Source organism: Bemisia tabaci, chromosome 7, assembly GCF_918797505.1.
Source record: "Bemisia tabaci chromosome 7, PGI_BMITA_v3".
In the NCBI taxonomy this organism is placed as follows: domain Eukaryota; kingdom Metazoa; phylum Arthropoda; class Insecta; order Hemiptera; family Aleyrodidae; genus Bemisia; species Bemisia tabaci.
The window spans coordinates 23,790,857-23,803,913 of NC_092799.1; the positions used below are offsets into that span (position 1 = coordinate 23,790,857).

General features: G+C 38.2%; 1 protein-coding gene across 2 annotated transcripts; it reads left to right on the plus strand.

Annotated features, from left to right (window-relative positions):
- The first annotated feature begins 835 nt into the window (after positions 1–835).
- Positions 836–12,891, plus strand: ref(2)P (refractory to sigma P). Of its 2 annotated transcripts, XM_019045024.2 has the most exons (8): positions 836–995; positions 3,601–3,813; positions 4,303–4,625; positions 5,000–5,452; positions 8,617–9,025; positions 9,829–10,239; positions 11,851–12,015; positions 12,535–12,891. In XM_019045024.2, the coding sequence occupies exons 2-8, from the start codon at positions 3,624–3,626 to the stop codon at positions 12,687–12,689; spliced, it is 2,106 nt and encodes a 701-aa protein (XP_018900569.2). In that variant the 5' UTR covers positions 836–995; positions 3,601–3,623; the 3' UTR covers positions 12,690–12,891. The 2 variants fall into 2 exon arrangements, with proteins under 2 accessions (XP_018900569.2, XP_018900570.2); XM_019045025.2 differs by lacking the exon at positions 5,000–5,452 and having other exon boundaries at positions 837–995.
- The last annotated feature ends 166 nt before the right edge of the window (positions 12,892–13,057 follow it).

Genomic DNA, 13,057 nt, shown 5'->3' on the forward strand with positions numbered 1-13,057 from the left:
AACAATAAAATTACTACAAAAATTTTAAAAAAGAGAAAAAAAAGGAATGCAATATTTAAACGGAGATTACACAACAACAACAACAACAACAACAACAACAACAAATGTTACTTTAACCACTATTGTAAGCTAATTGAACCACAAGGGTGGTTAAAGTTGCATTTTTTGGTTGTAAAATCTACATTGAAAAATTGTAGTCACTTCTTTTAGCAATTCAATTGTTAAATCAGCAATTTAATTTTTTCCGTGTAAATACTACCGAAACGTTTCGGCTGAAAACTCAGCCTTCCAACCCTTGGAATCCCACAGACAGCTCTGAGAGAGCCAAAAAAATATTATAAATATTTGTGTAAAAACGTTTTAAAAATGCACATTTTTTACTTTATAAAACACTCCTCTAGATAAAAACCGCATGGACTTTGAAAAGTTTATTTTTTTTTGTATTTCCCCAAACACACGCGGTTCGAAGGAGGCAAGGATCGCAGGAGAAAAATTATTTTTTGAAATTCGTTATGTGAAGTTGGAATCCCACAGACAGCTCTGAGAGAGCCAAAAAAATATTAAAAATATTTGTGTGAAAACGTTTAAAAAATGCATTTTTTTTATTTTATAAAACACTCCTCTAGATAAAAACTGCAAGGGCATTAAAAAGTTTATTTTTTTTGTATAACACACGCGGTTCGAAGGAGGCAAGGATCGCAGGGAAGAAATTATTTTTTGAATTTCGTCATGTGAAGACGAAATTCAAAGATAAACAATGATGACTCGGCAACAGAGTTTCTCTCACGCGCGGATGGCGTAACTATGTGCAAGATCGCCTTCAGTTGCTGTTGCGGCTCGCTCTCTCGATCGTGTTTAATGTATAAAACATGCCCACCGCTGATAACGTCAGTCCAATACGCAACTGAGTGTCCAACCGTGTGCATCGTGGAAATTTTCGGCAGTTTGACGTGAAATACAAAGTGTTGTGAAATAATATATTTTCTTTTGAACTGGTAAGTTAAAGTGATTTAATTTTTTTCAAATTTTCGGGAACCAAGGAAAATTTATGTGGGTATTTTTTTTCAATTCGCATTTAGCAAACAAGAACCAGTGTGATTACAGTGTTATCATAATCGTGCAACTTCTTATTTTCTTTTAAAAATACCGAATATATGTACAGTATTGTTTACACAATTACTCCTCTTTAAGATGAACAATTTTATGGTGGGATGTAAAAACGATTTGCTATTTTGGGGGATTTTTTTAGATAATTATGAAGAAGCAACATTTTAACGACATTATTAAAGTGTTGGTTCCTTTCTGCTAGATGCCACCCTTTTTATGCGTCTAATTTTTTTTTTTTTTTTTTTTTTTTTTTTTTGTTCAATTTCTGGAAACCACGGAAAACTTTAGCGGGCACCGCGGGAAACGATAGAAATTTTTGAATTCTGATGGTTCTGGGTCAGAGGGACTTAATTTCATTGCAACTTTTCAAGGTTTCACTTAACAATTTGTTCGTTTCCTCAAGAGCGGTTAACAATTTTCTTCTAATTTTTTTGGTCTGAATTTTCTTTGAGATTTGATGTAACTATTGTGAAATTTTCATCATAAAACATGAAACTGTTGAATGAACGAAGAAGCCTGTCAAAGGATGACTAGTTAGGTGAAATTGTGTTACGTTGCGATGCAATGAAACCCCTCTGTTTCTCACTATTTCATTTGTGCCCTCATGCACTAAATGTTAGGTACAGTATTGCAATACATAAAATTGGCTGAGAGGGTCTGCTTAGCAAGAACAATTTTCTACTCTGAGTGTTACGTGCCTTAGCTAAATTTTAACTTTTTTAGAGAGTTGTGTCACGTACTAACTTGAAAAAAAGGTGTATACATGTCCTCTAATTTCAATATAATATTCCCGAAGATTGCGCACCAAACATGCAACGCAGTGGCGAGGCGTAAATGATCGATTATCGATATTTTCCCATTTGAACTGTGAAAAAGAATCGGTTATTAAGGTGCTCGTTGCAAATACCCTGTTTATCGATCATTTTCCCTAGGTTTAATCGGCAGATAAATCAATACATCGCAAAGTAAATACGCCACGCCACTGATAGAACGGGAGAAGTGGTGAGCGGAGACATGGTTATTAAAAATTATCTCTGTCTCCTGGGTGGGTAATTAGTTTCAGTGTCGAGTCCCGGTAGAAGGAAATATTATCATGCAAAACTGAGTTATCATTCTAATTGAGGAACGTGAGTAACGTGACTATTTTCAATACGATGTTTTGCGCATCTTTGTAAATGCGTCTGAATTTTAGATCGTCGATAGCCCTTCATCACGTGTACTGTAAACATTAGCTTATGAAACGGCTCCCTGTGAACTTATTTCATAACTTTATACTTAAGAATCATGCTTTTGAGGATTTGGTGAAACGTTATCTTTGGGCACCAACTATCGACGTAAAAAGAACCTTTATTACAGCTTGAAATAATGCAAAAGGGTTCTCTTCTGTATGCTGAGGAAAAATCGAGAAGAAAAAGTAACACACAAAAATATTGAAATTTTAAAATAAATCAATGCTTAGGATTTTTTTTTAAAAAAAAAATTAGAAAAAATTAAAGACGCCAGTAGAGCTTTCAGACATCTTCTCGAAGCTACTCCGTCTGAACGTTTCAAAACGTACTTAGCAGTTAGCACGCAACTTAGCGTAGGTACTTAGTTTTACTCGCAAGTTGTCTGAAAAACGTCTCTCGGTTGCGGTTTATTACTTACTTCCCTTATTCATTAACGGGTGTATGTTGTACATCGATAATTTCAGGAAATTGTCATCATATCGCAAGAAAAATTCACGAAAAGTTTTAAAGGCATTTCTAATTGTATCCGGGTGAATTATAGTCAACTGAAAATTTGCAACGCTGCAAAGCTCTTAAACCCTCCTTGCTCTCACCTCACATATTATTCATCTACTTCTAATGAAAATGCTTGCAAAAAGCTGTCTCCCCGGCATTGAAAATTGACGAACGGGTGCGGGAAAGTAATGGACAAAGTTATTCCGCACTTGAGTTTGGCAGTGTTTGAAACTGCGCAGTAATTTTCTCGCGAGGTTCCCTCTTCCTCCCGTTTCCTTGGGTTTCCCTTATTCGATGTGTCGCGGGTGATGTAACACAATTCCCATTTGCAGGGAGAATTCGGACAAAATTTCGAAACTTTAAACGCTTATAACTCCGTTTAGACAAAACTTTGAGGTTCTAAAAGTGGTTTCATTGGTTTCCTCGTGAAATTTTCAACTATGAGCGCACATTGAAATTTAAAATGTAACGAGGTAAACATCGAAATTTGTAGTTTTAGTCAAACATTTTCTTGTCCGACCTCTCTAATTAACTCGATCCACTGTGCGTCGTAAGAACGCAGTGTTCAGATCGTTCTCTGAGGATGCCACTATTCCAACGCGAGGGTAGCTACTTCTGCCTACCTTCGAAATGAAGGCGAAAGATAACGTGCGCCATGAAGCGCAGTTCTCTCCCTCAATCTAACGGTTAGGAAAAAGCATGACATTAGACGTCTGATACATGTTTAATGGGGCAGTATTTTTAATTGATTTGTCTTTTTCTGTTTCAGATAAGCACTGAACAAGAGTTATAATGATGGATCCCGAAATTCAACTATCATTCAAGATCTACCTAGATATGGGAGATGATTCCAATCCGGAAGTAAGACGATTTGGGATACCCCAATGCAATGTCACCAACTATCTTTTCTTGAAGGATAAGATTCGTGCCATGTTTCCACCCCTGAGGAATAGCACAAGCAACTTTAAAGTTAGCTGGAAAGGTAAATATCTCACTAAAACTGTTTGAGAATTTCACTCAAAGAAGATTTCAAAAGACTTCTTTTGAGTTTGAAAATCAACGTCATTCAGAGAATTTTTTTTGAAAAGCAAAGCATAGAAGATTAAAAATTAAAAAGGACTTTTTACGAGAAAAACATTTTCAGTGTAGACTTGTAGAGCCAACAAACTCCGCACAACGGCCAGGAGGGGATAGGGGGGCTTTCATTAGTATTTGTGATATATAGTACTCCTAAAGTCTTTGACTTCGGATTTATTTGTCGACCAAGCCCAAATATTCATTAATAGAGCCCCTTCTAGTCTTGTACAAGCTTTCCTTACGGGGGAAAGGGAATGCGGCGTTGTGAAGTAGTAATTTTATTTAGACGATTTTCGCAAAAATATACGGAAACGTCCTTCTCCCAGGAGGTCGCGATGCTGTTCATCTTTCATAGCCTTTGAAGAACGTTTATAAATTTTCCTCTTTTTTTCAGATGACGACGGTGATCTCATCGCCATCACTTCAGACGAGGAGCTGCTGATTGCTCTGACTGAGATGTCCGGGCAGGAAATAAGAAAACTCTACGTTTCTATACTTCCTAACTCTGTGGATGAGACTCAGTTTCCGAGGGGCCCTGCCAATGTGGCCAATGGGACCCAACATGTCAATGTCGTGTGTGATAACTGCGCTGGGCCAGTGCAAGGCTACCGTTACAAATGCATCCAATGCCCTGATTTTGATCTGTGCGCCAACTGCGAGATGAGGGGCGCACATTCTGATCATTTCGTGATCAGACTGTCTAACCCACTACCTCTGGTGAGTCATTTAATTTAATTTAATTTAATTTCTACTGTCTTGAGATGGTCCTCCTTGATATAATGATTTATCCATTTGAGGAAACCAAACAGTTCTTATTCTAGGGGGAAAAATTCTTTATAGAGAAATGTTTTGAAATAATTTTTTTTTCTTCTTCGGTATTTTCTCCCTGTTTTGGAAATTTTCTGCACACCTAATCAAGGAAATCTGAGCGACTTATACAGTTATACCTATCTCACCTTTGTTTGGTATCTAGAGAGTGATAGCTGTGTCCTAGAGAATGGTTTTGTGGTTTCGTAGTAATAGCAAACGATCTTCTGAGTTAAACCAATTGTTTCATTCCTATCTAATGGACTTTTTAATGAATTTGGCAGTCAATCGTAAAGAAACAACTGAGACCCAAGCAACATGTCTTTGGACGCATGCATAATAGACACTCTTTTTCCCACGCGAGAAAAATTGAACAACATCAGATTCAAGATATCAGCTTTCAGAAACTGCATCGAAAGCACCACAGCCATGCCAAGAAGCCTAGTGTTCTGGGACGCATGCACAAAACACATTTCTTCGCCCCTGTTGAGACAGATCTGTATAAGATGCACGGCATGGATTTTCGGAAACCACACCACAAACATCACGACCCTACCAAAAGGCGACGTATTTTAGGACACGCGCATAAAAGGCATTCCTCCTCTACATCCGATAGACAACTGTTTGAGATGCAGGACATCAACGTTTGCAAACCACATCATACGCACCATGATCGTACTAAAAAGTTAGACAAAAAGAGGAGGGCAAATATTTGGGGTCCAAACTCCAGCAGGAAAGTGAGTAAAAAACCAATGTTCGGTTACCCCCTACAGTCCTTAGTTATCCTCTCCCTGCTGAATACAATGCTGTCAATATTTTCCTGCTCTCAATTGACCTGGTTTTGCTTGCATACTTACCCTGCACACGTTTTTAATGCCTTTTTCGTCGTAGGAACTGAAAAGTGAGGGTGTTCTTCGAAAAATTGCAATTTCATCACATTTAGCAATAAAATCGCGATTTTATCGAACGAAAAATTTTGATAAATTGAGGTAAAATTTCGATTCATCAAACAAACCCTAGTAAAAATTGGCAGTAGAAATGTTCCAAAATACCATAGACCTACGGCCGGCTGTCAGATTTCCGATAGCTTCTTTAGCCGGCTACACAATTTCTTATAGCCTTTTATAGCCGAATTAAACAACTCACAGTCAGGCGATAAAGTGTATGCTAGACATCACTAATTACGGATGCTAGGACTTAGTGAGTTTTTGGACCACTGCTCTCTTTATGGGCCGTAGTATCTTGATTTATTTTGCTAGGAAAGCTCCGTGCTTCTGATGGATGCCTGCCATTCTTAATATATTAGAGCGCCTTCAGTTTCGTATGATACTGTGCAATACCTCTGGTGTGAAATAGTTGCTTCAAGCGCCGTGGCACGCTGCGGTGCGGCAGGCGGGCAGCCAGCGCGAAACGCGCATTGGCGCCTACAAACCTAACAGGGATACTTCACGCGTTGCGCAATGCGTGAAGTATCCCTGTTAGGTTTGTAGGCGCCAATGCGTCGCCGCTCCGCTTTGTGTTAGATTCTAACATTTAATCTGGCGGAGCCAGCGTTATTCAACTCATGATTTTGAAATGTTTGCACATCCTGTATGGATTATTCTCGTTTTAATTGATGAAAAAAAATATGTATTAAAGGAAAATATAACGTGTGTTTTGTAAATATTAAGGTGGTTCCGTGTCAAACTTAATGATTTCCAAAGGACACGAATTTCTACACAATTTCTTATAGCCTTTTATAATCGATGGCGAAAAAGCAACAGCCAGGCGATAAAGTGTGAAGCCAGAAATGTAGCCCGGCTGCATAATTTTTTATCGCTTCGTATAGCCCGGTCGTATGATTTTCTCCGCATTCTACAGCCAGCTATATGCTTTTCTGTAGCCGTCTTCAGTCGGCTATAAGAACTCCTATGGTATTTTGAAACGCAGCTCTTATCGCCAATTTTTACCGGGGAAAGTTTATAGGGGATAAAATTGCGACACGATCGAGGATAATCGCTCAGATGATGATCCCAGCGGTTTATCGCCGAACAATCGTTAAAAATTGCACCTTCATTTCAAAATATCGCGATTATTTCGTTGAAAAATGCGACTTGGGTGCCGCATAGTGGACCGAGTCAATCAAAGAGGTTGGACATAAAAGGAGGAGTAACGTTTTGGGCCTTTTCCGGCCCCACCTGGATTTTGCTAAATGTTTCATATTTTCAAAGTACTAGTCTTAGGTAGACTCTGTGCCAAATATTAGACCGAACGGAGCCCATGCAAGGGCGCAGCAGCGCCTCAAACCCAAAATCCTGGAATCGAAAAACAATTATTTTCGTCGACTTTTTCGACTGTTATCACTCTTCCAGCACATAGTTCTTATGTATTTTTTTGCGTACTTTTCGTTTCTGGCCTTTTTAAAGGCCTCCGATAAATTTTAAGGGGCCTTATGGCCCATTGTTGCCATTTTTGGCCCATTTTTAGGGATTTTTTCCATTTAACACATTCAAAACTCAATTTAATCCAAAAACTGTGTACATTTTTGAAAAGTACGTAAAAAAATGAATAAAGAATGTTCAGTAAAATTTTTTCCTATGTTGCCAAATTTCCGAGAAAATTGGTCCCAAAGTGTCAAAAACGGCAAAAAATCGATAAATCGCCGCGTCTAAGGTTCAAGAAAGTGGAGTACATTTTTCATACTGTACCAGATAACAGCTCTTATCCATCTATACAACATACTAAAATATCATAGTTGTACCTGGATTCCCACGATGTGAAAATTGACCGAGATGTCGATTTTAGCGGCCTTTTTATACTTGAAGGCAGCTCTTTTGAATGTTTTTCGACCTTAGTCACCCTCTATGGGTGTGTACTATATGTACTTTTCAACGTACTTTTCATATCTGGCCATAAAAATGGCTTCCTGTGAATTTTAAAAGGCCTAACGGTCCATTGTTGCCAATTTTCACCAATTTATAGGGGTTTTTTCAAGTTTACGTGTTTGAAACTTAATTTAATCTAGAAACCGTGTACAATTTCGGAAAGAACGTAAAAAATACATAAAAATGTGATTTGTACCTTTTCCCTACGTTGCCAAATTTTCGAGAAAAATCGTCCTGAAGCGCCAAAAATGCCAAAAATTGGATGAATCATCACGTCGAAGGTTCCAGGAAGTGAATTATGACATTCATGCGGATCGTGGGACACTTTCTCCACGCATTTTCTGTTGTTCGGTACATTTGGCCTGTAGCAAGCATCTTGAGAACCAAGGATTATCTTGAGGTTACAGGAATAAAGAGGTGAACTGGAGTGAAGGATAAAGTAAAAGCACCTTGAGGGCCCGTTGTGTCACGTTCATCTGCGCCATTACATGTTCCTTGAGATGCATTGCAATTTTCCATTTTCGATGCGTTATTTGTAGTGAAAGAAAACTTGAAATTCACTTCCTGGAACCTTCGACGTGATGATTCATCCAATTTTTGGCATTTTTGGCGCTTCAGGACGATTTTTGGGTTTGAGGCGCTGCTGCGCCCTTGCATGGGCTCCGTTCGGTCTAATATTTGGCACAGAGTCTACTTAAGACTAGTACTTTGAAAATATGAAACATTTAGCAAAATCCAGGTGGGGCCGGAAAAGGCCCAAAACGTTACTCCTCCTTTATGATTAAAACTGCAAATTTTGATGTTTAATTCGTCACCTTTAAAATTCAAAGGGATGCTTTTGTAGGAAAACTTTACGAGGAAACCAATGGAACCTCAAAGTTTTGTACCTATAAACAGAGTTGTAAGCGTTTAAAGTTTCCACATTTTTTCCGACTTCTCCTATTGACTCGATCCACTGTGTGCCGGCATGAGTAGCGTTTTTTTTTCTTTTTTATTTTATGATTTATTTTAATTTAAAAAATGATTGTTTCCTCTAGCGTTCTCACTTCACGAAGGGACTCGCTCACCGTCTGGCTAAGATGTCCCGGAAGCATGAGAAGCGGGAGGCCCGTGGATCCCGCCACTGTCGGTTCGACGAGGACCCGCATCGCGAGCGTCGAACTGGCCCTGAGGGATGCCCTGCGAACGCATGGTTCTCGAACTTCTTGGCGCAACTATCTGAAATGGGAGTGACCGGCTCCGGACAGCCTGAGACCCCTAGCCAAGAGCCGCAGCATGAACCCCAACAAAACCAGCAACACCAACAACCGAACCAACAGCCCCCGCAACAGGGTCAACCCGGGAGACAGTACCCAGATTATCCCAACTGCACTGCGATCTCCGAACTCGTCAACGGCATTGTGGATTCTTGCTTGACTAATGTTGGACCGATTGTCGAAAAATTAGGTAAGTGCCTCATTCATGTAATACTTTTTTTTATCAATCTATTTGGAACGCGTTGAACAGAAGGCAACCAAGCCACATCAGCTATTTCCGAGCAAATTTTTTTAAAATTGTCAAAGGGATCCGCACAAACGTTCTCTCGAAAAAAATTACATTGCCCGGTTAAATTTGGCAATAGCTGATGTGGCTCGGTTCCTTTCTACTCAACGCGGTCCATTTATCCAAAAATTTGTTTTCGTTAGAAAAAAAATACTACATTAACCCCCCCCCCCCCTCCGGCCTAGACAATCAGACATGTTTATAAGTATAAAAGTGGAACAATTTCTACGAAACATTAGAATTACCTAAGGAGCTATTCTCACTCGTTATGATGGGGTCTAGTACGATACCAGGGTGCCTACGAAAATTTAATTCTGGATTTGCCCCATATTTCCCTGATATTTTCGAGGAGATTCCCTGATTTTTCGCACGAATTAATTTGACACTCGTTCGACTTTAAAAATCAACATATTTGATGAATTGAATCAAAAGTTTGAAAATTTCTTGAAGCACCTAGAATTCCTGATCCATGACCGAATTTCCTGACATTTTCCTTGTAGCATCGAATTTCCCGATTTTTCCGGTTTATACTGATCGTAGACACCACCGATATTCAATATTTATAAATTGGAAAAACATCCTCAAAAAGGTTGCTGCAACTATGTCTGACAGTGTCTACTTGCTAGAAAGTGAATTGTTGCAAAACACATGCAACCTACAAAAATTGGAACTTGGATAACGCTAATTTTTGCTTCTTCTATTTTCAGTGGACCCTATGATCAACCCTCCTCATCTCCGAAGCAAAGTTCCTCCTGCGCAGCCCGCTCAAACTTCGGAAAAATCAGGAGAAAAACCAAAGGAAAAAACTGCTGAATTCATGGAGCCGCCGATAATCGATCTTGAATTCCGACTTGGGGACGAGTTGCTCGGCTCTTTCTCGACTGAATCTTTCAAGACTTGTGAGAAATCTAAAGGGTCCCCGTCCGAGTCCAGCAATCAGATGGACCAGTCATCAGACAGTGGTGCCTCTGACAAGGAAAAGAGATCAGAAGATGACGGGAAAAAGCAAACGGAAGCTCCACAGCCAGCTCCACAACCAGCTCCCACCCAAGATGCACCGCCCAGCATCCCACGGGATCAGTCTATGGAGGTCGACGGCTGGACTGTTTTGACATCAAGTGAGTCAGCTACCCTTTTTTAAATTCAATACTTTAGCCCTTCTAATTTCCAAAGCAGGGTGTTTTGTTTTCTTTCATTTTGGAAAATCAAGATGGAATCCTGATTTTTGACTGCTACCGAAGTATTGATTTCATCATTTTTCCAAATCCTGATTTTTTGCGGAGAAAAATTAGGCGAACATAACTTCACAAAAATAGCTCGATAAAAAACTTGTCGACGGCCGACTTTTCTCAAATCCTGATTTTACGACCGATTTTTCCTCAAATCCTGATGAAATCGGGATATCCTGATTGACCTCAAATCCTGATAGAGTCGGGAAAATCCTGATGCTACACCCTGCAAAGTCAAAATGGAATATAATACAGGGTTGCCACAGAATTTGGAAAATTTGATTCCCTGACATTTCTCTGACACATTTTGGTGAAATTCCCTCGCAGTTGAACAAATGCTAGATTGTTGAAAATACACACAGTAAAAGCTTGCCAAGTCGAACTACAGTTAAGACGAAATGCCGATTAAGTCGATTTTTTTTTCGGAAGTAGTTAGAAATAGTTTTCAGGCAAAATTTGTTGTTCAAAACGTCGAACCCACTCGAGAAAGCAAATAAAGGTTACTTGAAGATTTTTCACTGACACTTCCGTCATTTTCCCTGAAATTTCCAGGTTTTCCCTGACTTTTTAAAATTCCCTGATATTTTCCGGTTTTCTCGTATTCCCTGATTGTGGCAACCCTGTAACAGAATAAAGGATCTTTTTTAAATCCAACCATCCTCAAGAACTCATAGAACAAGAGCTTCAAGAAGAGATCCTTAGTAGAGAGAAAAATCATCTATAGTCATTAAAGACGTTCCAAGAAGTAAATCACAAATTAATACTGAGACAGAAAAGAACAGCTCAAGAAAAAAAGTGGACCCACCCAAAACTGGTCAGGCAACTTTTTTACTGAGGATAATGTATCTACTTTCCAGATTGAATAGTAAATGAGAGTTGGGCGACAGAAGCAGGTTTCAATCATGCAGCCATCAACATTTAAATCTCTTGCAGATCTAGAATAAATCACTTCCACTACCCATTGCGCTGATTTATTGTAAAGACTGAGAATTCCACATTTAACTTCTTAGTAGTTTTAGTAAAAATTCTTAATAGTGCAGGGGTGTAGTATAACTTTTCTCGCATTAAAGTTGGTGAAAACACAAAAAAATCCATGAAAGGTTCAAAATATCATTTATCCGTAGATAAAAAGCTTTTTGCAGAAAAAATCTGAAAAATTCCTAGAGGTTTAGTTTAATCCGTACTTTCAGAAAATAGATTTAAAAAAATTTGAGCTGCAGTGTAACAACTGCCACCTTTTTCATCCGGTTTAAAGTTTACAACATTGTTCATTTCGAATTTGGAAAGGGACCACTGATATACAGAGCAACATTACTGATAATCTTATTAAAAGTACACGCTATAGGTGGAATATTCAGGAATTTTGACTTCAGTGTGGAGACAACCTCTTTATTTACGAGACAGCATAGGTAGCTCTTTGTTTTGCTTCCTGTTACTTTGCTCTTGCTGTTGAATGTTTTTCAAGATCGAAAATTTTAAAATCAAACTTCTTTTTTTCAGGCATTCCTCCAGAAACCGCTTCAAAGGCAGGGCCATCATCTGTCACAGAAACTACTAGCACACCAAATCAAACTCCATCTGCAGAAAATCAACCTCGAGTTGTTCCAGTTACTGCACCCGTCGAGAACTTGTATCCGAGTCTTTCAAGCGAAATGAGAAGTCAAAGTGAGTAAAACTGAATTGGTTTTAAAATTTACAGACAATAAACTTGACAGTTTCTTCACCTGACGATTTAAAAAAAAATCAAAAAGCTACAGAATCTTGCCGAATGTGATCCTCTCTTACAGATTTTAATTTTAGAATGATAAGGACTGAGTTTGTGCGAAGAATTTCAAATCATCTATTGATTCGAGTATCGAACAGATTTCAGAATTGTTCTTTCACACCTGATGCAGGACAAGATTCATACTTCTATTATAATGCAACCACCTCACTGAATTGGTTTTAGAGATACTAAAACTTGAAATATACAAAATTTACTGACTTTGTTGTTAATATTGCACATTCATAAATTATCTAAATAGTGAAAGTTTCAATCTATGGTATGATGTCGTCTTTTTAATATTTTTTCATTATAATATCAATGCTTATTTGTAGTATTTTTTTCCTTTTTCAATCATACGATACAGTACATTATTTTATTATTATTATTTTAATTTTGAAATGTATTTTATTTCTTCCCAGATCCAAAAGTGAACGAGAGTCTAGACAAAATGCTGTCCATGGGCTTCTCAAACAACGGAGGGTGGCTCCTTAAATTGCTTGAGCAGTGCAACGGAGAAATCGAAATGGTTTGCCAAATGCTGGAACCGGTGGTCAAACAGAACCAAAAAGCTTGAACAGATAGAATTAGTAATCTCATACTGACCTTTGAGAGCAAATTGTTGTTCTAATTATCGAGTTTTATGCAAAATGACTTTACAGATTATTATTATTCAAGAATTGATACTGCGTTTATAACTTCTTACTATTTATTTTTAGAAAACATAGTGGCTGTTTCAGGAAATGGTGATATTATTAAATAAAATTTTATGGCAATTAGTTTTGTGATATTTATTTTACTCTTACAGTGATTACTGAAAGCCCTAATGCAAGTTTTTCATTTTCATATTAACATTTGATGATGATTAGCCTTCAAGCCACGATGTTCGTTAGAACTCCTTTAAAAAAATATCATAGGAGTAGAGATTTTGAAATTCCGCACATT